Source organism: Epinephelus fuscoguttatus, linkage group LG9 (assembly GCF_011397635.1).
Source record: "Epinephelus fuscoguttatus linkage group LG9, E.fuscoguttatus.final_Chr_v1".
Classification (NCBI taxonomy): domain Eukaryota; kingdom Metazoa; phylum Chordata; class Actinopteri; order Perciformes; family Serranidae; genus Epinephelus; species Epinephelus fuscoguttatus.
The window spans coordinates 23,377,777-23,402,436 of NC_064760.1; the positions used below are offsets into that span (position 1 = coordinate 23,377,777).

At 41.3% G+C, this 24,660-nt stretch overlaps 1 protein-coding gene across 2 annotated transcripts in view; it reads left to right on the forward strand.

Moving 5' to 3' along the window:
* Positions 1–24,660, forward strand: part of LOC125894236 (dedicator of cytokinesis protein 2-like) — a 151,828-nt gene that overhangs the window by 112,208 nt on the left and 14,960 nt on the right. For both annotated transcript variants that reach the window (XM_049585512.1, XM_049585513.1), the window contains exons 27-37: positions 4,808–4,906; positions 5,012–5,106; positions 9,171–9,249; positions 9,389–9,489; positions 9,810–9,868; positions 11,269–11,417; positions 11,735–11,820; positions 12,947–13,103; positions 16,903–16,943; positions 22,384–22,474; positions 23,482–23,592. In XM_049585512.1, the coding sequence (XP_049441469.1) occupies positions 4,808–4,906; positions 5,012–5,106; positions 9,171–9,249; positions 9,389–9,489; positions 9,810–9,868; positions 11,269–11,417; positions 11,735–11,820; positions 12,947–13,103; positions 16,903–16,943; positions 22,384–22,474; positions 23,482–23,592 (1,068 nt within the window). The remainder of the gene's footprint in view (positions 1–4,807; positions 4,907–5,011; positions 5,107–9,170; positions 9,250–9,388; positions 9,490–9,809; positions 9,869–11,268; positions 11,418–11,734; positions 11,821–12,946; positions 13,104–16,902; positions 16,944–22,383; positions 22,475–23,481; positions 23,593–24,660) is intronic.

Consider the following 24,660-nt stretch of genomic DNA (forward strand, 5'->3'; position numbering starts at 1 on the left):
TTTGGAGTTGCTTTGCAGTGCAGGCAGTTGTTGCCAGTGCTGGAATAGCAGCTTTCTGTGCAGGAGTATAATAAGTATAATATGCTTTGATATACACTCACTGGCCACTTTAATAGGTACACCGGTTCAACTGCTTGTTAATGCAAATAGCTACGCAGCCAGTCAAGCGGCAGCAACTCAGTGCATTTAGGCGTGTAGACATGGTCAAGACGACCTGCTGAAGTTCAAACCGAGCATCAGAACGTGGAAGAAATGTGATTAAAGTGACTTTGACTGGTCTGAGTATTTCAGAAATTGCTGATCTACTGGGATTTTCACACACAACCATCTCTAGGGGGGGTTATTGTCTTGGCACATTTTGGTGCCCCTTAGTACCAACTGAGTATGGTTTAAACGCCACACCTGAGTATTGTTGCTGACCGTGTCCATCCCTTTATGACCACAGTGTACCCATCTTCTGATGACTACTTCCAGCAGGATATCGCACCATGTCACAAACCTCAATCAGTTCACTGTACTCCAGTGGCCTCCACAGTCATTGAATCTCAGTCCAATAGAACACCTTTGGGATGTGGTGGAACAGGAGCAACTGTGTGATGCTATCATGTCAATATGGACCAAAATCTCTGAAGAATGTTTCCAGCACCTTGTTGAATCTATGCCCCAAAGATAAGGTCCCATTAAGGCAGCTCTAAAGGCAAAAGGATGTCCAACCCGGTACTAGCAAGGTGTACCTAATAAAATGTGTGTGTATATCCTTTATTTAACCAGGTTAAAGTATCACTGAGAATTAAACATTTTAACAGCAACCTGGCCAAGCATAAACAATGTTAGAACAATAGACACAACCAGACAAGTACAACTGTCACACACCACAAGTGAGCAAGCACAACATCCAGTTAAATGCAACACACACACACACACACACACACACACACACACACACACACACACACACACACACACAAAAAACAGTTAAGTACATAAAACGGTCCACCCCAGCTTTGACTCTGTGCCCTTTAAGAGTCAGACTCCTCCTAGTGACCATGAGGTGCTTCAACCCCTTTCAGGCTCACCTTGTCAACTCTCATTGGTGTGCGGGTCATGCCTGCTTGTTCACGGACAGCTCAAGAGACTATAATCAAGATGGCAGATGAAAAAGAGAAAGCGAAAAATATCAAAAGTAAAAGGACAATTTAATGCTCTACAGAACAGTTGTTATTTTAAATTTTCTTTCATTTCTTTTATTTATTTTCTCGATTTTCCACAAACATTTTCAAATTGAGTTTTACTGTGTTTCATTTTAGGTTGTCAATAAGTAATTTTATTTACTGGACAGAAAACACAAAGACCAGGAATTTCCACAGAGAGAAATTATTAAGAAAGCAATCAGACAAACAAACAGGTGATGTAGATGGAGAAGAGGAAGGTGGAAGGGACTGTAAATTACTGGAAGTTAGCTTCACTAACCAATCAATACTTCAGCAATCTAACAGTTAGTATCCTATGTGTGTTCTATATGCAGACTATTTTGATGTTCATGCCTTTGGTTATTTCTGTTTTCATCTGGTCAGAGCAGTTTCTTTCTTCAGTGTTTTCCTCTCCTTTTTTACCCACCACCCCTCTCAGTGTCTCCCTCCTCTCAGCCTCCGGTTGTGGAAAGTTTTGGGCAAAATTTTCCATAAATTTTGTGCTTTAATCAGCTCAAGGATTTTTTTTCTCAACATAAGTATTTTTTTCACACACACTCAAAACTTGAAACTTGTCGAAAACTTTATTTTTCTTTTTTGCCTATGCTCACCTTTTATTTCTGTCTTACCTCCACAGCGATGCTTGCTTCTTCTCCCTCCTCTTCTGTCTCTTGACTCTCCTTCACTTTCATCTTCTACATCCTATTCTCCACATTACCAGCCTCTCTGTGTGTTTTTGTGTACTTACCTTGGGCCATATTCAGAGTTAAGTGCTCATACTGAAGAGTTAAACCTCATTAAAAACACAGACACTCAAAAAAAAACTGCAGTATGTAAATCAGTATGTAAATTTGCCACCAAAATGAAAGTAGCTTTTTGGGAAATCAGGAGCTTTACAGATATTGTTAGGACACAATTTCATGTGATTTAATTTTTTTCTACATGTGATTTTATCTCAGTGAGTAAACCGTCTGTCCCTTTGTGTCGACCTTGAGATTGACCACATTTTGCTTTTCACATTCTATGAACAGGACCCGAGTGTTGTGTCCTTATTTTGTTGAAACTAATGTTTATTTTTTAAGAGTCGTTAATGGCTTAGTAATCCATGGTAGACAATTAATGTGGAGAATATTGAGTAAATAAGTAGACAGAACAAAAGATAATTTAGAGGCCAAATGCTTTATGTTTTATTTCAAGGAATTCACTACCCGTAAGGCTCTGGAGCAAACAGGGAAAACAGTGTTTCAGATGTTAGATAGCTCTTGTTGTTAGCTGCCAAGTTGTATCCTTAGTCATTAAGAGCTAACTTGTAAAAGATCCATCCATTTTCATTTTTCATCCGCTTATCCAAGGCCAGGTCTTGGGGGCAGCAGGCCAAGCAAAGCACCCCAAGTGTCCCTCTCCCCAGCAACACTTTCCAGCTCCTCCTAGGGGACCCCAAGGTGATCCCAGGCCAGATGAGATATGTAATCCCTCCAGCATGTTCTGGGTCAGCCCCGAGGCCTGAAACACCTCCAGCGGGAGGCGCCCAGGAGGCATCCTAATCAGATGCCCGAACCACCTCAACTGACCCCCCTACTCCGAACTCCCTCCGGATGTCCAAGCTCCTTACCCTATCTCTAAGGCTGAGCCCAGCTGCCCCACAAAGGAAACTCATTTCGGCTGCTTGTATCTGCGATCTCATTCTTTCGGTCACTACCCAGAGCTCATAACCATAGGTGAGGGTTGGGACGTAGATGGACCAGTAAATTGAAAGCTTTGCCTTCAGGCTCAGCTCCCTCTTCACCACGATGGAGCGGCGCCAAACACCAATCCAGGGTTAGCCCGGCGTCGTTGGGCCCAGGCACACAAGAACTGGACAGCCAGGAATTGGAAGAAGATTTTGTGGTCAGATGAGTCCAGTTTCCAGCTTTATCTTCCTCCTACTAATGTGAGGGTACGCAGAAGGCCAGGCGAAGCATTATCTCCAGCATGTACAGTACCTACTGTCAAGCATGGTGGAGGCAGTATCATGGTTTGGGGATGCATGAGTGCTGCTGGTGTTGGTCATCTCACTGCCTGTGATGGCACATTGAACTCTACCAAGTATTGCACCATTCTCGAAACCCACATGCTCCCTTCTGCGCGTGCACTGTTCCGTCGAGGTAAAAACTGGATGTTTCAACAAGATAATGCCCCTTGCCACACATCCAAGGCCAGTAGAACTTGGCTGCAGGAGCACAGTATCCAGGTCTTAGAGTGGCCAGCTCAATCCCCGGACATGAGCCCCATTGAAAATCTGTGGTGGATTATCAAAAGGTCTGTTTCAAAGCATAAACCAAAGAATTTAGAAGAATTAAAAGCAGTAATTCAAGAAGAATGGGACAAGATTACCCCTCAACAGTGTGAAAGGCTCGTGGGGAACATGCCAGCCAGGATTAGAGCTCTACTAGGTGCCAGTGGCAGGACTACTAAATATTAATTTGATGATGTGATGGTTTATTTATTTTTTGTTCAGTTTTGAACACATTCTCTGTTATTTGTTGACTTTGATACCGACAATGTTGAGAACTGACATATTGAAACTGTCAAGAATTTAGTTTTGTTAGTTTTTCTTGTAAACAATAAACAAAAAAATATAATTTGTATTTGTTTGTATCTGTCTAATGCAGCCACACCTTTTGAAACACAAAAAAGATTTTTCCACAAATATTTCATTATAATATTTGAGATTGTGTAAAATTTTAAGGGTGTCCGAAAACTTTTTTCCACCACTGTATGCTTATTGCTGACTACCGGGAGTTAGTTATGATTGATTGGCATTCATGAACATACACACGTGCCTGTGATCAAATCTGAGTCTCCCGTGGAGTTCATTAATCCAGTGTAGCTTTTTAGTACCAAGGGTTTTTTTGTGCAAATCTACCCTCAGACTTACAGTATTTGTCAAAATCACCTCTCATTTAGGTTGCTGGTTCTGTCTCGTATACCTAAAGTTGTCTTCTGTTTTCCTTCACAAAACTATCTCAGATAACACATGTTAAAAGGGATTTTGTCTGTGTCACTTTTTTTGTAGATAAAAACTTTCAGAAATAGTATCCTTTAACTGTTTGCACTTTTAAGCATTAGCTGTTACAAGGAGCTCTGAAACCTGTTTGTGTTTAGTTATAAAGCAATTCAGAATATATGTTTGAAATCTTACCTCGTGGCAGACAGCCACAATTTACAAACTATAGCATACCATTTGGAATTTGAAGAGGCTGCCAGTGTTCCTGGCAATACTTGTGTTTGTTTATAGTAATTATGGTAATTTGTAAATAACATTGTGGATGCATACAGCATCTTTTAAAACAACATCACTCAGAGCGCCGCCCTTTTGTTCCAGGTCTTGTTTGTGATGATGTTTGTGCTGTTTGGACTTCTGTGTAGATTGTGGCTCAAATTAGCAAGAGATAGAACTGGCCTGAGGTTTTCTTTGAAATTCACTTTAGGCAGCCGTAGACGTGGTGCAGCATCAAATTACCTTAAGAGATTTGAATGTCTTTGGCTTTAGATGTATGGCACTCAGAGTAAGTACAGCACAGTGTCCAAAAAGTAATGGTGCGTATTTTTCTCTCTCACACTCAAACACTTTCCAGTCCAGAGTGGTTGCCTGCATGACAGCTATCCTGAGTCAGATGGATGATCGTCACTATGATACGTACATAGACACCTTCACTGGAACCTCTGATCTAGTGGTAAGAACACACACATACCTGCAGATAAAACAAGCTGTCAGACTGTAGTGAATGAAGATATAGCTACACACACACATTCTCCTTCTCTTGTCCATTTCGCTGCAGGACTTCCTGATGGAGTCCTTCCTGCTTTTCAAGGACCTGATTGGGAAACATGTGTATCCCTCTGACTGGATGGCCATGATCATGGTACAGAACAGGTACTACAAACACACACACACACACACACACACACACACACACACATACCCTGAAGGTACCTTTGCATTATGAAAATATATAAAAAATGATGGATTTGGATTTTAGTTATTTGCAGGTCTCGATAAGTATGGGGAAAAAAGGAGTATGAAAAAAACATTTCTGTTTTTAGACTATTGCCCTTGTTCTGTTTATTCCAAAATAAAAGTATACACGCAGAGTGTTTTTTTTTTAATGGCCTTTGAAACAGCCATATTGTTTACCTCTGTCTGAGAGAGTGCAGGCCGGAGCGAGCTTGATGTTGTCGACAACAAGGTGTGAAGTATGGCGTGCAACTTAACACACACTCCTACATAGTGCTGCCTCTACACTTGGATGTCAAAACCTGCAAAAAAGCTCTGCCCCAAGTGCCTTATTACTGAGCCAGTTCAGACATCTGCAATTAAATTTAATTGCATATATACATAACATCACTTATAACCAAATATTAAGCTTGTCTGAACATTTATGAGTTACGCAGTGGTGTCATTTGTAAACAGAGCACCTATTCTGCTTAAGGAAACCTAAGGCTGTGTTCATCATTGTTTCCATGGACACGGTGAATAAACAAGGCCACACAGATGCTGTGAAAATCAAATTGGTAATCCTTTGTCAACTCTTGTTCAGTTCTTATTTACGAAAGAAACTAAAAAGTATGTGGGGAATAATAATACAATACTGTAATTCAATATTAAAAAAGACAAGATTATAAGTAACACTGGTTAGTTTACTTCCTCTTTTGGTAGAGATGTTTAACAGACACAAAAAGAAAGCTAGATGCAAACTTTGTGTAAACTCTTGCAACATCTCCAACATGGGGAAGGTGGCAATTGTAAGCCTTTTGCAAGGGCAAAAGCATTGTCGTTTATTCACCACATCTTCTGTTGTGCATTGAACTTGTCTGGCTTCGGTGTTAATTGATTAGTTTGAGCTTGCATGCCTCAAAGAGAGGACCTCCATACAAATATTAAAATGAAGTAGGCTATGATATAATATGGCCATCTAAAGCTGGGCACAGTATATTCTGCAGAGTGTTGTATTATATTATATAGTTTATCAGCATAAATAAGATGCACATAGATCAAATAGCAAAACAGCCTATACACACATAAATCCATGAACATTAAACAGTCTCTCCGGGATTACGTGATGTTGTGATCACAGCAATTATATTCAGCCAATCCCCATGAATTCTGCATGACCTTGCAATTTTGTCCCATCGCTGCAACTTTTCTTCAAATTTGACTTTAAAAGTGGTAAATCTCATTTCATTGTAGAGCTGCACACATCATCTTGAGTCTCCCGGCCCCTCAGTCTCTCTGTTTATCATGAGGCTACTGCCGCAGGACAGGAGCTCTTAAGGTGCGGACACACCAAACCGACATCAAAGAACTAGCGGCGACGAAAGCCAACTGTGCCGTCGCCTCACGTCGCCCTGTGTCAATTGCATTTGAACACACTACACGGACTACATCCGTCGGCCAAGTGGCACGTACATTCTGCGCCTGTGTGAGAGAGAGCCAAGTGAGAGAGTGGTACATCCTGACAGCCGAGGGGTTTCCTATCTGTGCAGCCGAGCACCGCAGCACCTCCACGGACTATTACATCCAGACGGTCCCGGTGTTTCCTCTGCAGGCTCCACTTCACTCAGCTGCCTGACAAACCTGCTGCTTCTTCCCACATTAACCTGAATAACAGACCAGGGCTCGGTGCTCCGGTTGGATCCAAACAGAGAGCTGGGGCTAGCTCAGAAACTAGCGGAGGCTAACTGGCTGTACTACCCTCCGGTCATGTTGCGGCTAACACTCCACTAGCCGCTCCCAGCTAGCCCCAGCTCTCCGTTTGGATTCTGACAGAGAGCCAGGGCTAGCCGGGAAGCTAGCGGAGGCTAACTGGCTGTGTTTCTCTCTGGTCATGCTGTGGCTAACACTGCGCTAGCCACTCCCAGTGAGCCCTGGTTTGTTATTGAGTGAAGTGGAGTCTGAGGAGGAAGCACTGGTTAGCCCCGGTTTCACTACAGGCAGATTCACTCGCTACAGGGGCAAGGACCTAAAACCTGAACAGCCAATCAGAGTGATCTCTCTCACCCGACAAGCTCTGCTGCCGATTCAACATGCTCAATCGGCCGAAAAAAGCCAATGCCAAAGTGCAGGCGGCGTGGGACACACCGCAAAAACTAGGCCGACAAACGCTCACCGACGGCCCGACTTTGGTAGATGGCTGACTGTTGGCTTGGTGTGTCAGGGCCTTTAGCTTGAAGTCACAGAGACACAGTGGCAAGGCTAACTGTTAACTGTTAACATAACTAATGTTTTCCAACAGTTATTAACAGGTTTAACAAAACGGGCCATTTTGGTGTGAGATTAATGGCTCGATATTGGATGTGAACTGCTGCTGTGGGGCCTCTGCTCAAGTGGCAAAATAGGACAGCTAGTTATGAGATCACATTGTTCTGTGACAACGCTACATCAGACAGCTTTAACAGCCGATTGGCAGCGATCCGCTGTTGATGCCCCCCACCCCCACCCCCACCCTCTCTACCATTACAAATAGATTCTAATTCTGTGTGAAACACTCAATGCTCATAATATAACACTCCGAATCTGTGACAGCATCACAGGTATTTTTCCAGATTTCACTTGCCCTTGGAATTTCATTGCAAAAAACACCTATAATCATCACAACATTAATTGCAAGTTTTTTAAGAAAAGCTGCCGTGAAATCAGGCATTTCAGGCAGCAACAATCCCAAAACCAGTCCCTGAAATCCTGGAGGGACTGATTAAATCAAGAACAAAGCACATCAGGCTGCCTGCAAGGGATCGAGCCCTCACCAGGAACCACTAAAGTTACCCATCACATCCAGATGAGCACTGTGCTTTCTTGGTAGGCTACAATTAGGACAGCCAGTTAAAGTCACGTATCAACAAACCAGCATACATCAATAACAGCCTAATTTTACATGTGATCCGTGATGATAAAGACACAGAAAAATAGAAATGTGCTGCAAAATGAGCATACTGTTAATATTATGGAGACTCCCCCACCCAAAATTTCACAAGTCATGTTCTCAGGGAAGCTCATGTTTTATTAAGAGGAGCCAATCTTCCCCTGGCTCCCTGCAGTTCATGCCCTGCAGGTCTGCCTCTGTAACTGAATGGGCCACGACTGCCTCAATTCAACCTGCTATTGGGACTCTGAGGCTCGGTATATGTGAATTATAAAAGATTGTTGACATCCTCAGTGCATCCACACAAACCCACACAAGGATAAGTTCGAGATAGCAAAGCCGGGGATCAGGGCTGCCATGATGAGAAAGGCTGATGTGACAAAATGTGTGTGTGAGCTGCTGTGGTGTTATTTTTTTTTTTTTTTTTTTTATGATGTGAGCTGGAGGGGAGGCTACAGCTGTGTCAAAGGAAGAGAAAAGGCAAATAGGTAAAAGTGAGAGTGAGGTAAAGGAAAGGACAGGTTGATAAGGAGTGTCTGCAGACTAGGGTTAGGGAAGAGAGGTGCAGGGAGAGAGAGAAAAGTCCCGCTGAATAGAAAAGGGGACGGAGAGAGAATGTCACTTGGCTGTGAATAATGATGACTGACGGATGGTGTCGGGGCAGAAAAGACTGGGTGCAGATTTGCTACTTAACTTTAGCAATGCATGAAGTCACAACTCACTGATACACCTGCACACTGTGTGAAGATGCTATCATGATCTGTCATTGTGACAGAGGTTTTAAAGCTGAAGCAATGTTGCAGTCTTGTCTGAAATGGCGGTATAAAACTGTGGGCTAGAGCCGCTGTCAGAGCTGAAATTCTTTGATAAACAACAAATAAGTTTCTGATCACTGACAAATTCTCATCTGTTTATTCTTAGATGTGACTTTATTTTCCTTGGGTTTGTTTTTTATTTATTAATCATTCATCAACACTCAAAATGCTGCACGAGGAAGTTATTTTTGCATCATTTTTTCCACTTCATTGGTATATTTTGTTTGTGTGTGTATAATCAATTGTGTGTTTCTGTTCCTCAGAGTTTTCCTGAGAGCCATCAACACCTACGCAGACACAATGAACCAGAAGTTCCTCAATAACAACGACTTTGAAGTGCAGGTAAGTGTGTTTGTGTTTATTTACAGGCTTGTATTGACAGCATCTCATGTATTTTGCTTGTACTGCTTTTCACGTGGATCTCTATTGTTGCTCTCCACTGTACATCCCTCCCTCTTCCCCGCTCCTCTTTCCCGTCTAGTTGTGGAATAACTACTTCCACTTGGCGGTGGCGTTTATTACCCAGGAGTCTCTGCAGCTTCAGCATTTCTCGCCAGCAAAAAGGAACAAGATTCTGGCAAAGTGAGAGACGGGCCGTATAATTTCCTTATTTACCTCACCTACTCTCTCTGCTCTAATGAAACACTCAGTGATCTGTGATCTATTTTGGACTCTGCATTTACTGTTTACACTCCCACAGCCTATTAAAAACCGTGTGATGCCTGTGGATAGACATTCAATTTAGCTCATGTTGGGGCAGATTAGTACAGTGTTATCTTTCCCACTGGGCTGTTCAGTTTCTGAAGGAGAAAATAACAGTATTGATCAAGACATCGTTTCGAAACAAATAGGCTGATTTCTCTTTCTGTGTCTGTGTATCTTTTTTCCTCTCTAAATTTCAGATATGGAGATATGAGAAGACTCATTGGCTTTGCTATACGTGACATGTGGTACAAACTAGGTAAGAAAGTCTAATTTGATTTAATTAACAGGGTGGCTGCGGGTCCTTAAAGGTCCAGTGTTGGATTTAGGGGGATATATTGGCAAAAGTGGAGTATTATATAATAAGTATGTTTTCTTTTTTGTATAATCACTTGAAAATAAGAATCATTGGTGTTTTCGTTACCTTAGAATGAGCCGTTTATATCTACATAGGGAGTAGGTCTTTATGTAGGGAGTCTGCCATGTTGCACCACAGTTATTCTGCAGTAGCCCAGAATGGACAAACCAAACACTGCTCTAGATAGGGCCATTCGAGTTTTTGTGTTTTCACGTCTGCCACCCTGGTTATCAGCCCCTCTGCAGAGCAACATCAATAACGTGTTGACGTAACACTGATTTGGAGAATGAAACTGCTTTATTCAGTGTTTTTACTGGTTTAACTCACTTGGTCTGTTTGTTTTGGAGAGGAAGAGACCTCTGCAATTAATTCAGCTCCTGGTAAAAACCTCCTGAGGAGAGAACACTGAAGGAATTCTAAGTGGGAGAAGTTTCAGCTGGTTGCAATTTGCAGTCCTCACCACTAGGTGCCACTAAATCCCCTTAAATCTTACATACTCTTTGTTTAAAAAGTCTTAATGTCTTAAATACACATTCACCAATTAAAGGCCCTAAAAAGTCAGATTGGATGAATCTTAAATGTTTTTCAGCCACGTTACTGCAAGAATTTTCGTTGTTGGCTCTACAGGAAACATGATTTTAACAGGAAGGAAAAACTTGCTGGGCATCCATTTTGTGTATTTAGATCACACAATGAAACTGCGTTGTTAGGCCTTGTTGGCCAGCTTGCTCGTTAGTTTATTTGTCAGTGCTGAGCTTTAGAGATTACCATCAGGGTCTTCAGTTTAATTCAGAGTGGTTTTAAAAAGCTCTTAAAAATCTGAAATGTAACTTGTTTATACCTGTAGACACCCTGTGTTGCTGTGCTGTGGTTGCCTTGCTGCTTCTGTTTATACAAACATACGTGTTTATCCTCATATTAAGGCACCTGCATGTGTGTAGCTGGGTGCGCAACACAGCCAAGCATCTGTGGAATTTGTTTTCAGCACAGAATGGTAATCAGGGTTCACAATGTCAGCACCATTTCACAGGCAGGCATCAATATAACATATCACTCGTGCAATATGAGCCACAGTGTTCCTTGGCAGTCAGAGGAAGCTGCATGTACAGACATGCAGGCTTATATTCTAGAGACAGGAAGTTCCAATTGCAGAAGGAAACACAGCTTGAATGGGGATGTGTTGGCGGACATAGACCCGTGGAGACTTCCTGAGGGCAAGAGTTGGAACAGGTGGGGAACAAAGGAAAATGGGTCAGGTATGGTATTACCTGCCTGTTTCATGGCATGTGTGTGTCTTCCAGGCAGTCATAAGATCTGTTTCATCCCTGGCATGGTGGGTCCCATCCTGGAGATGACCTTGATCCCAGAGGAAGAGCTGAGAAGGGCCACCATCCCCATCTTCTTTGACATGATCACCTGCGAACATGCACACTATGGAAACTTCCACAAGGTAGAATCACACACACACAATTTGTGCACACTTCTACACACAGGAGAGCAGAAATATTCACAAAGAAAACATCATCAGCAAGACTTAAAAAAGAGAAATTCACTTTTGCATTCGCAAAATACACACAGAAACGCTGGCCCGTGCACATTGTGCACGTCCATCGATTTCCTGTGGCACTGCATGAAAGTAAAAGCGACACCTTAATTATGCTTGCATAATTGATTTCTTCTTCTATTCTTCCTCTTGATTGTTTTTCTATCTCCTTTTTTTCTCCCTCTTTGCTTTTTCTCTTTGTCACTCTCTCTTTTCTTCTGTAGTTTGAGAACGAGATCATTCTGAAGTTGGACCACGAGGTGGAGGGCGGAGGGGGAGACGAGCGATACATGCAACTGCTGGAGACCATGTAGGCCTGAGTATTAGAATATACCACAACTAACAGCTGCCTCTAAAGGGATACCGATTTTCAACCAGGTCTGTGTCACCACGGGGTGGATAGCATGTGCGTATGAACAGTGTTTGGCTTTGTCATACGGCGGATTTTTGCTCACGGCAAGTGCAGGGACTTCCCAGCATTGGCAGTATGAGGGGAAGCCAGTCATTGTTCATCTGCACACACTGTGAAAAACACAGACCTGGTTGAAAATCGGCAAAGTATCCCTTTTAATGTCTTACAAGTTGACTACTTAGGTGACCAGATGTCCTGAAAAATTTGAAACAGTTCCTAAATACAATTCTGTTCTTGTTTGTTCAGAAAATTAACCACTGTAGAAACTGATAACATTGAACAAGCTGCATCATCTGTCTTTATGCTGTGAGACTTGATTTGACTTGAGACTTGGAGGCAAGAATGCTGAGGACACGTGTCTTGGTGATACAGCATTATTGAAAAATGCTGCACTGAATGTGTTGAGTATTTTGGAGCGCTGCCAAATAGTCATGAATAATTAATAACATAACAGAGGTGTGTGCAACAAGCTGCTGCTGTCACCGGCATAAGGAAGACTCAATTCAAATAAGAATACCCCTTCATTAAATTATATGGTTGTCTACATGACTTAGTAGATCAATAGCTTAACTTTATAAATCCGTGAAAATATTCAGTTCAGATGTTCTTTCTTGTCTGTTGCACCTGCACCAAGTAGGCTTTCATAAATAACAGATTACTGATGACAGATGTATGTGCAATGTAGCCGCCATGGACAGAATTTGCGATACAAGTATGTAAAGCCCTTCACTCCCACTTCCCCTGTTCGAGTATATTCCATTCTCATCTGGTTACCCTACCCCTACTGTATATAAACAAGCACATAATAATCAAAGTGATAGTACTGCTGGGATATAGTACAGCATGTTACAAAAGTAGTTAATATCTTGACTGCCCTGGCTTTTCTCTTGTGCCTCTAACCCTCAAAAAGCTAACTTCTGAGTCACAGTATTGCAGAAATCTGTCATAAAACTTGCAGCACTCAAACACTGAAAATCAAGGCCAAATTCCTCTGATGATTAACTTGTGAATGCCTCTCTGCCAGCCTGCTGGACTGCTCTGCAGAGAAACCCACGCTGAAGCCACAGGTGCAGCACTTTGTCGCCTTGGTGAAGGGACTCCTCATTCGTCTCCTTGACTACCGCACCGTGATGAGCGATGACAGCCGCAATAACCGCATGAGCTGCACTGTCAACCTTCTGGTAAGCCCCGACGTCTTTGAAATACACCGGATGTCTTTGCTTGAACCTTAAAATTGCTACGTGCTTAATCATCTTTACTAACGCCGTCTCCACAGCCAAGGTGTTCAATTGGGCTTTCTTAACGGGTAGCAACCAAGTACAGGATCAAATAGATAGCCAGATCCTTGAATTTCACCATATTGCTGTGAGCCTTTCCTCTTTAATAATTGCATCATATTCTTGTTTTCTTCATGTTTCATTGATGCTCTGCGAACCTTTCAAAATCTCTCCTATATGTTCAGATCCTGGCACACATCACCATAGATTTGCATTTATCGACACTAACCTTGTGATTCATGCACTGTACTTTATAGCCGTAGTATTGAACCCTACAACAAGGTGCTGATCTCACACACACACGCCCCCCCACACACACATACACGCGTCAATAAACTCATTATTAATTAAAAGACTAACATAAGGAAAGACTAGTAAGTGAATGTGTTCCACAGGGACCTGAGTCAATAATCTCATCCATATAAAAAGAGCCACACTGATTGAAGAGATCATTATGCAACACTGACTTTACGTCCCGTCTTTCATGTCAAGGTCTTTGTATCCCTTTTCCACATTTGATTTGTATGCTGATTGATCTAAAGGAAAAGATTCATCTCTGTGTCTGGTCTCTGACTGTTTTTTGCAGAGGGTTGCATCAGCCCCTGTCTGCTCCACATTCTTTCTCTTATGTGATCTCCTAATCAGATTCTCCCCCACGATATGCTCAAGTTCAGTAACAGATCCCATCTACCCACCGTACGATTGTCTCCACAGCAGATTAAATCATATAAGTCCTCCTCCATGATCCGCTTTCCTTCCTTCATATGTGCAGTTCTTATTTGGATTCTTTCCTGGAAATTTTCATCTTTGTAGACGTTTTGGAGACACTAATGTTCAGCAGGATCAGTTAATGATAAATTGTTGTGTCTGTGCTGGTATCTTTTAATGTGATATTTCGCTGTGAGGAGCTGAGGCTGTTGGCACATGGCAGAGGTGTTTAGCTTGTAGTCTGTGGCAGCTGCCCATTAGCTATTCTCTTCCAAGCTAAAAATCCCCTCTGCAGGCTAACAGGCAGCAGTGTACTCTCCAAACCATGCTCCCCCCGAGGCTAACTTCACCTAGGAAGTACACACACACACACACACACACACACACACACACACACAGTCATAGGTATTTGCTCTGCCTCTTCATGCAGATGCACTTTCTAAGAAACACAAACACACTTGAACACATTCACAGACATACACACAGGGCTCAGGCTAAAATAACCTCGAGCTAAAGGCTTTCCAGAATAATTTTGTCCTTGTGGGGACACTTGCTGACAGAAGCAAGTTGCAGATATCACTTTCTCTATGTAGGATATTATATACAGATTATTAAATAGCTGCCACTCAGTGTGATGTCAGTTGGAAAAGATGCATGAAAGTCGATACTGTAGTTCTACTGTGGATTAAAGCTGACACAATTAGTTAGTTAATTGATTAGTCCATCGACAGAAAGTTAATTTGCAACTATTCTGATCATTGAAAAAATGTTTTGAAGCTTCCTAAATGTGAGACGTTGATGCTTTTTTTTGGTCATACATGATAATAAACCAAAAAGCGTAGGATTTTGGCATATAGCATATGCGCAGGAAGGTGGGTGTTGAGGGTGTTGCAGTACACCATATTTACAGGGGTTGGAACAACACAGTCTGTAAACAGTTGGCTATTTTACCATAAGTAATGGACTGTCTGAAGATTTGTTTGAAATTTTGAACAGCATATGATAAGGTGCCTGTCAGAAAATATATGAAATAAAAAGATGTTTAAAGTGTGCAAATTTGGTTGAAATCTCTGTTTTGATGTAATACCGTCATCACATCAGGTCAAATTTAAAAGGTCAGGGTCAGCTCAGGGGTAAGCTAAACTTGGGGACAGATTTGCGGTAGTAGGAGGTGATAAAAAGCCAATGTGATCTCATCCTTGCTCATCATATTTTTGCATTTCATCTTGGGTCAGCGGTTAGGTTTAGGCGACAAAAGTATTTGGTTAGTTAAAGATACTGGTTGGCGTTAGTCATGTCAGTTGACTCACGACTAACAGAATAACTCAACATTGACTTTTAGTAGTTTCACACAGGACACAAACACAAGTCTCCTGGGTCAAAGTCCTGTGCTTGTTGGTCTGATCCACATCCACATTGAGCGGCCTTTCCTGCTCTTTATACGACAGTTCATTGCTTTGATTATCTAATAATGACGCAGATGGGTTTACTGACATTGTAGTTGGTTGAAAGATTTTAGATCCATATATTCCTTAGACGCAAGGGACTTCCACTGCAGGGGCATTACCATCAGGATGCAGTTTTATGGCAGGTAATGATGGAGTCGACGACAAGTGCACATATGATTTGCTCAGGGCAAGTGAGAGAACACTGGATGTCTGTAACCAACAAAAGTGAAATATTAGAAATTTTGGTACATCCAGTCCAGAGAGAAATAGCATATGATGTGAGGGAAGTGAGTGTTAAAGTGTGTGAGCAGTTTTCCTGTAGCTCTTGCAGGCATATGTATATACATTAGGCTTGTACAAGATGAACTGCGCCTCGCCTGGAAAGTGGATGAGATCAGACAGCTGCAGAAGGAGGCACCTGATCTCCGACTTTGTAGCTGTGAAGTTGAACAGTTTCCAGACAGTTTTCAGCAGCCTTCAGTCTGTACAGGAAGTCACAGAAACACTCACATCCTGTTAGATCTGATGCCGATTTATTAAAAATGTTATCAGACCCATATATTAGTTTGTTCGCTGTCTCCAATTGTTTCAGCTATGACAGAGTAGCATATTAAATGCTTTACAGGCAATCTGTAATTTCTGTCCATGGTTCAGCCTCCATTTTACATGAATGGTCGTGAACATCAGAGTCATATCAGAGCAGACTTGTCCCCCCAGCTACATGAAATAAATTTAAAACGTCAGCCTAATCATCCAACACATTTGCAGACATCACCCTGGGCTTCTGGGAAATGACACAGGACATGTTTTACTATTTTCTGACATTTTATCAACAAAATAATTAATGGGAAATATAATGTGCAGAATTATCAATAATAAAAATGATAATTAGTTGCAGCCCTTCACTCCTGCAGTATGTTCAAAAGATGTGTCAAAGGCGTCTGCTAAAAGTAAAAACATCTGACCATCATGTAGATGGACAGCCTCCAGCAGGAAACTGGCTACTGAATATTAAATGCATTGATGCAACCAATGATGTGTATGACCTTGCAAAAATAAAACCAGTAGTTATAAATATGCATACATTATGCATCAGCTTCACAGTGAATCTCACGGTAATGAGTTTGTTTTTTTGTTGTTGTTTTTTTCTTGTGTGTGTGTGTGTGTGTGTGTATATTATTGTGTCTGCTGTTTTAATGGGAGGTGGGGTTACATCAGTTCGTTCCACTCCTCTGTTCTCTGTAGATGTCATTAAACTTCATTAAACTGGGAGTTTGTGCTGCTTAACTAACAAATGCGCATGCACACACTCCCACACATTAACACACACACAGGCAATCAAAGTATACAGTTATGACAAACATAATGCACACATACAGCCATTAAGACAAACACTAACACAAAACTGCAAACTTACAGCCAGTGCAGCGTCTCAGAATGATTTTAAAACCCTCCTTTGTCACACTCATACACAAGCACACACACACACACACACACACACACACGTTGAGTGGCACTAACCCGACTTCTCCTTTTGATTTTTGCAGAACTTTTACAAGGACATCAATCGCGAAGGGATGTATATCAGGTATTTATGTGCTGAATTTGACACAAAATACATTTAAGTGATGCATTTCTGTGTTGTAAATGTATGCATGTGTGTGTTGGAATGTGTGCACCGTGCTTGTGTGTGTGTGGCGCTCCATAATCTGACAAGGGATTATATGACTCCCGCTGAATTAATGTCAGAATCCACAGGATCAGCTCTCGGTCTGACTGGAGGGAGAGCAGAGAGAAAGAGAGGCATGATGGGGCACAAGGGAAGGAGGGAGAGGTGGAGAGACGGAGGAAGACAGGAGGATGTAGAGACAGAGTGAGAGAAGGAGAGAAAGAATGCAGATGCCGTCAGGTCCCGCGGTGCATTTCTGGCAGTGGCTTATGGACATAATTAGTTATCTGTACATGCGAATGTGAGCTTAGCTCTGTGGCTGATCAGCTGCCTCCATCCATCCTGCAGAGAATACAGTAACATTTGGTCGGCTCGCTTTGACATTCGCAAACAAATATAGTTTAATGGTTATACACATTAAAAGCACTACAGACTGCACATGTTATATGGTTAAACCAGAATGTTACCCTACACAGATCTAGCTACATGACTACAGGCCATGCATGGGCAATAAACCCCCAGACTAATTATGTTTAGCCCCAGCGTTTGAATTATGGAATATTAAATTTGCATCTTAATTGCTTACATTTATACTGAAAATTATACTTAACCTAACATGACGACTGAATATCATCTCATCTCGAATGTTACCTGCACTGTATACTGCCATATGTACTTAATACTAATCTTTATAGGATACAATTTTGCAGTTATTATGCAATAATTCAACTTTCTTTACAAAAGGAACTTCCGACGTCCAGCAGATTGTGAGTGTAGACAATGGTTGTCTGAGCATTTAATATTTTCATTTTTGTTTTTTGAGACATTTTTGAGCTTTTTATTAACATAAAACTAGAAATTTTGCATTACATTGTAGCACACAAAAAACTGGAGCATTTTGCAGTTTCTTTTTCTGACAGTGAATGCACCTTTAGTAATTTTGTCACAGTTTTTATGTGAACACTTTTTACTGTACTCAAAACCTTCTTGGAATTTGGATGTAGTCTGGAATGGGGCGAATGTCGCAATCAAAAATGGTGAAAGACTGTCGTTTTCTACAGTTCACCAGCAATGTTCCTCACGAACAATTTAAGCACATGTCGCCCAGTGTTCCCATTCAGTTATGATGTAACCTTTATTTTACTTTTTAATTAGAGGGCAAAATTAGATTAATCTCAAATGAAAAGACCACAAACTTCATTTTCCTGTATAATAGGCTTTGTAACACCCAGGTATAGGAGAATGAAAAGCTGCCTAATTTGGCTTTTGAAAAGTGGTGAAAAGACTCAGAGATGGAAGTGGAAAGAGAGGGAAGGATGGAGACAGAGAAGGTGAGGAAGAAGAGGAAGGATGAAGAGAGAAAGTGACAAATAGACGAGGGTCTTAACATAGTGAAAGGTCAGTCAAACAAACAGGCTCAGTAAGCAGATAAAGGTGCAGATTGACTTGGGGAAGCAAGAAGGATTGAATGCTGATTCACACTGTCACCAGCAACTGGCTTGTCCGAACCAATGAAACAGACCGTCCAGCCAGAAAATGAGTTGGTTAAAGCTATAGCTTGTAACTTGTATTAAAATAATCTTTTGTCATATTTGCTGAAACTCAGTATATCTGGTAGTACACGGGACAAATAATCTGCGATACAAAGTTGTTCTGATTTACAGTTTTTCCAATGGCATTTGCGAGAGTCCACTGCACCTGAACAAAAAGTTGAGGATTCTCTAAAGCAGCTGTCAATTATGTCAATGTCAACTCTCAAACAGAGTCTGTTACTGCATTGCCTTTTCATCACCACAAATGTTTTCAGAGACATATTTTAGTGTACTGTTTGGCTGTAAAATGAGAAAGTTTGGGACCTGGCTGTCATGTTGGAAACAATTGAGCCAAAACAAAACACCACCAACTGGCCAGAGCAAATTTTCTCATTTAACAGCTAAACAGTACAGTAAAATATTTTTCTGAGCGTGAGAAATAGGCATTGCAGTAACAAAATATTGATTCATATTTGATCTGCACTAGCTAGTTTGACAGTTTAGCCCTGTTTCCACCAAACTCTTTTGGTGTGGTACCTTTGGAACCAAAAGTAACCCTTCAGACATGGTACCCAGATCCCTGCGTTTCCATCGCTAACAGTACTCTTTCATGTGGGTGGGGTTGTTCTCACTCACTGCTCCATCCAGCACTCACTGTATTTCCTCCTTTATCAGTCTGCACCTCGATCACATCCACAGAACGGGGTTGTATGTTGACATTTTCAGAACACAATAGAACAGGCTGCAGTGAGAGTCTCTCTCCACTGGATATTTAAAAATAGCAGGTTTGTGCAGTTAGTCCTCAGGCAAGCTCAGGGGTTTAGTGTTTGCTGGAGTCCACAGGAACGGTGCTCTGTGAGGCCTTTTTAGGGATATATGCAGTTCACATAATCTGGTCGAAATTAATGTATATTTTTAAATGCTTGAAGATCTACTCATTAATAAAAGAGTAAGTCATCCAAGAGAGACCTAAAAACTTAAGTAATGGTCAAAGTTGTCACATTGAAATTTAAGGTTTGTTGATTGATTGAGTAACATTACAAGTTAACGTTCCACCTTAAAAGTTGTTGGCAGTCAGCCCAGTATTTTTCTCTGACTACAGCTGCTGCAAGAGATAGCAAACATCATTTCATATTATAGTAACAGTTTACTAATGTATGAAAAACTCTCCATGGTGTGAACAGTGGCCACACAAGCTTCAAAACCAGCCACAACTCAGAGTTGAGCAAGAGGGACCGCCCGCTATTGACCAATCAACAGACTGCAGTGTTCATAGCTTCACCTTTTAGTTCCAGATGTGTATGTTAGGTAGCCCAAAAATGACCAAAAATGGGGACAGTATGGAACAGTCCCATTGGTACCATCCACAACTTCTCACAGTGGAAACAAAAAAAAAAAAAGCATACTGAACTAAACTGTACCGTATTGTTTGGTGAACACAGGGCTGTTCACTGTAGTTCACAAGCAGTGATTGACAGCTTCGTTAGAGCCTCCTCAGCTCTGACTGGTTGTTTTCCTCAACTGCAGTAGATTCTAGTAAAAGCCATTAGAGGCACCACACGCAGACGGAGAGACATGATTTTCTTTTCACAGAATATCTGTCTCATGTAATACTTTGTGGATATAGTGACAGTTTCAGCAAATACAACACAAAGTTGTTTTCTATAAAAGTTACCAACAACAGCTTTAGATGTGAGGGGGAGGACGAGATACGATGAGGTTAAAAAAAAATAGAAAGCAAGAGCCTTCAGCGTTTAGCCAGACAGATTGAACGATTGACCTCAGAGTGCTTCCAGACTCCACAAGCATACAGAGGATTGTTCATTTAAAGGCATCTACTGTAGAAGCCACTGCTTTCTTGCTTTGTGATCAGTGCCTGAGCAAAGACTCCGCAGCCTGTGGCCATGTGGCAAAATATTGTCCCCACACAGAGGGAGAAAAGAAAAGGATGAAAACTTAAGGAAGAAGCTGTAAACGAGTTAGTTGCCCTAAGTTCCCATTTTCCTCCTTGTCCGGCTTATAAAACATTATTGGACTTTAAAACATCTGCCAGACCGTTAAATAGACATATGCTGAACTTTTGTGTGTTTGCATGTGAGTGCTTTTAAATGACCTTTAAATGTTGTGTACATATTTCAGGGTATGTAAAGGTCCAAAAGCAAAACAGGAGCATAGGAGAAGACCATCAGACTATAACATAGCACGGAACTCCCGTCTATTGTCTTCTACACCTGCAATAATCAGAATTTTATTGGGAACAATGTTTCAGTCCAGAGACCTTCATAAGGTTATTTTACAAGACGATGGGCGAGACCATCTTTAAAAGGTTTAATGACCCATGTGGGCCAGTCAGGTCACACTACAGACTGACATCACTCATGGAATAAAGATTCATAAATATTAACCACATCATGGCACATGTGGGCCTTCAATAAAATACACAGAAAACATCTTGTTCAAAATTCATTTTAATCATATCTTAAATGTGCAGACTAATAACGACAGCTAGCTTAATATTTTACAGTATCTTCATCTTCAGAAAAATGTGTTCTTTCAATTCTGGACCAAGTGAGTGAATTACTAAGACCCTCACGGCCAGATTTTGTGGAGGTGTTGGATAAATGACCCTATTATGTTGTTTTATTATAGCAAACCTCACTGACTGCCACTCTGTTTTTTTTTTTTTCTCAAGTCTTCCTCTGACATATTATTCATTGCTCTTATGTGCACACCATCTCTCCCAAAATGTACAAAGCTCTTACATTTTGACAAAAAAAAATCTGAACAGCAGCGGAAAATAAACTGCACCTGCCCTGATGTATGAATTGTAATGTAAACTCCTATCAAAAATATAAGTAGTTTCAAAAGATATTTATAGATTCATGCAATATCTGATCAAATCAGGCTGGAGCTGGAAAATAAACCGAAATCAGTGGTTCCCAACTGGTGCAGCCTCAGGGTCCAGATTTCTTCTTAGTTAAGGTCCACACAGTTTAATACATTTAGCATCATACTTGCATTTGGCCATATTGTTGAGGTAGTTTGCTGTCTCTGTCAAGTAGCTTTATGTTAGTCTCTCACTTTACAGCAGAAAGCCGTGCTTCAAAATAAAAGCTCTGTGCCAGAAATTCAAAAATAAAGTGTGTTTTTTACAAGCTCGACACATTTGCAAGTCACTTGTGGTCCGTTTGGACTGGACCCACGGCCCACTTATGGATGACGACCCACCAGTTGGGAAGCACTGTCCTAGAATCTGCCTAGAAAAGAGAGGAGTTGGGATCTGGAGAAAAAATTAATTGTATAAATATGGGAAAGCAAATAAAGATTAAATATATTGCTCTATTTTTTCATCAGTAACTTCTTATTTACCTTTTTTGTAATTTATGTAATTAATTATATTTTCTGTAATTGTTTTTTCCTCTAATCTGATTTCCTCTCTTTTCTTGCTGAGGGACAGATTCTAGGAGACTTTATTCAGTGAGTGATGTCAGTCTGTAGTGTGACCTGATTGGTCCACCTGGGTCATTCAGCATATTTAAGATGGTCTCTCCCTTTGTCTTGTAAGACAATCTAGGGAAGGTCGATGGACTGCAGAGTTGTCCCCACTAAATTTTTGATTATGCAGGTGTGTGGGAGTTCTTTTGTCTTTTAGGTGTGTGTGTGAGTGTGAGACAGATTGAGTGAGACTGTGACACACTGGTGATTAATGCTGCTTCATTTGCTTCAAGTTGCCCAACAGTGGCATCTAGTGGAGTGATGCATAAGTTGCATATTAAATTAAACTTGACCTCTTTGACTTTGTGTGTTCCGTACACGCGTGTGTCCAGGTACCTGTACAAGTTGAGGGACCTTCACCTGGAGGGCGAAAACTACACCGAGGCAGCGTACACACTGCTGCTCCACTCTCGCCTGCTCAAGGTAGGACACACACACACACACACACACACACACACACACACACACACACACACACACATGCACACACATATATATAAAGAGATATTTTGTCATTTTATTGCTGAAGCCAGTGTCTTGCTCTGTCTAATCACTTGTCTGTCTGGCACGAATGAGACTGTATTTTATTAGCTGATAAATGGTTGCTACGTCGCTGGCCTCCACATGATTAACCTTCGGGGTTAGTTTATGGCATAGCATCAGCCACTGTGGCTGCATCACTATGGTGATTGATTCCGTGTGCATGTCTATGTGTGTGTGTGTGTGTGTGCGCGTGCAGCTTTTTGTGCGAGCGCAGCACACGCATGTGTCTGAGTGTGTTTGACCTCTTTTGTCTCTTCATCTCTTTTATGGGACACTTAGAGGCTCATAGAGAGGGACAGAGGAACGGGAGCATCACTCCCTTGCTCTCCTCCCCTCTCTCCTCCCTCTGTCTAGTATCGTTACATCAAAGCAGTTGAACTCTATAACATTTTTTATAATCTCCATTCATCTTCAGCGTCAGTTCTGTCAAGCCCGTTTCACATTATTGGAAAGAGCGGGCTGTAACGCTCAGCATGCTCTAATCCTCCTCTTCCCCACGTTCCTAAGCAGATAGAACAGCTCCAACACTATGAGTCAGTGTTTGGAGATCACTGTGTTCTTTTTGTTTGCTTTCTAAATGAATTTCTGTGTAATTTATGTAATGGAAGATTAACCATTGTCTCATTTATATAATAAATGAGCTTTGTGCAGCCTGTTTTTGCACACACTCTGCTTGTGACTAATATTGATTTATTACAACAAAGGAGCTCTACGCTTTAAGTTCTTCTCCTCTCTTGTTTCAACATCATGATAAATGGGACAGTAAAAAACAAAGTTGGTCTGACTGTAACCTGTTTTCTTCTTGAGTTTTATTTATGAATAAATTATGAATGCTGTATCTCAGTTTTTGCTTCTGTCCTGTCTCTTCCATCATGTCTCCATTCTAGTGGTTGGATGAGATGTGCAGCCCCCAGTTTGAGTCCCACGGCTCCCAGACTCAGCGGCAGCTCAAAGAAACACTCTACGACACTATCATTGACTACTTTGACAAGGGCAAGGTCAGCAGTACATTACACTACAATGTGTTTTTCTTTCTTAAAGAAATGTGTCACGTGCAAAATGACCATTTATATCAACCAGTCACCACGTTTGTGGATTTTCTGAGGAAAACTGTTTTTCTCTGGTGATAGAAGAATCCAAAAAAGGCAAATATTCTACATGACCTGAAGTAAACTGCATTTAAAGGTCTAGTGTTGAGGATTTAGTGACATCTAGTGGTGAGATTGCAGAACTGAAACTTGTGCCATGTGTCTAGGAGAGCGACAAATGCAAATACATGAACGGCCCTATTTAGAGCCAGTGTTTGAGTTGTCCATTCTGGGCTACTGCAACATGGCAAACTCCATAGAAACGGGCCTGCTCCTAATGTAGATGTAAAAAGCTCATTCTAAATTAACACAAACACAACAATTCTTATTTTCAGGTGATATGAACTAATGAAAATGTAGTAATATTGTAGCGACACAAGTAGTTTGGGGTTTGCTGTTAAGTTCATGCTCCATAACGCTAATGTCATTCTTTTGTTATTGTCTGTGGTGTGTCTGTTCAGAACACATTTAACACGTTTATGCTAGTTATTGTCGATTGTGTTAGTTTATGGTTTGCGCCATTAGTAAGTTGGCTATTACATTTCACGACCCCAGCTAAGTTTGTAAGTCTAATTTGCACCTGCTACATTTTAATAAAGGACAGTTTTTACAGCACTTTCTTGTCCTCTGTGATGTAGGAGTTGTCATACTATATATACCATTACTGCCAATAGATGCCCCGAAATCCTACACATTGGACCTTTAACAACAGCAAAACTATCAAAACATCCTTTAACAAACTCTCACACAACTCCTGCAGTATAATCCAAGTCTCATTTATGCAGTTGTCCAAACACAATGTAATTAAAAACATGTCAGTGCAAACAGCCTCATGTACGTGTGTGCGTTTGAATTATACTCAAGGGAGCTTATATGGACTTGCATGCTCAAGCATGCTCAGGGTGTGCTCCTTATTGTCTGAAGTGTTTTTGCAAAAATGTATGTGTCTGGGAAGTGCTGAGCATACGACTGGTTACC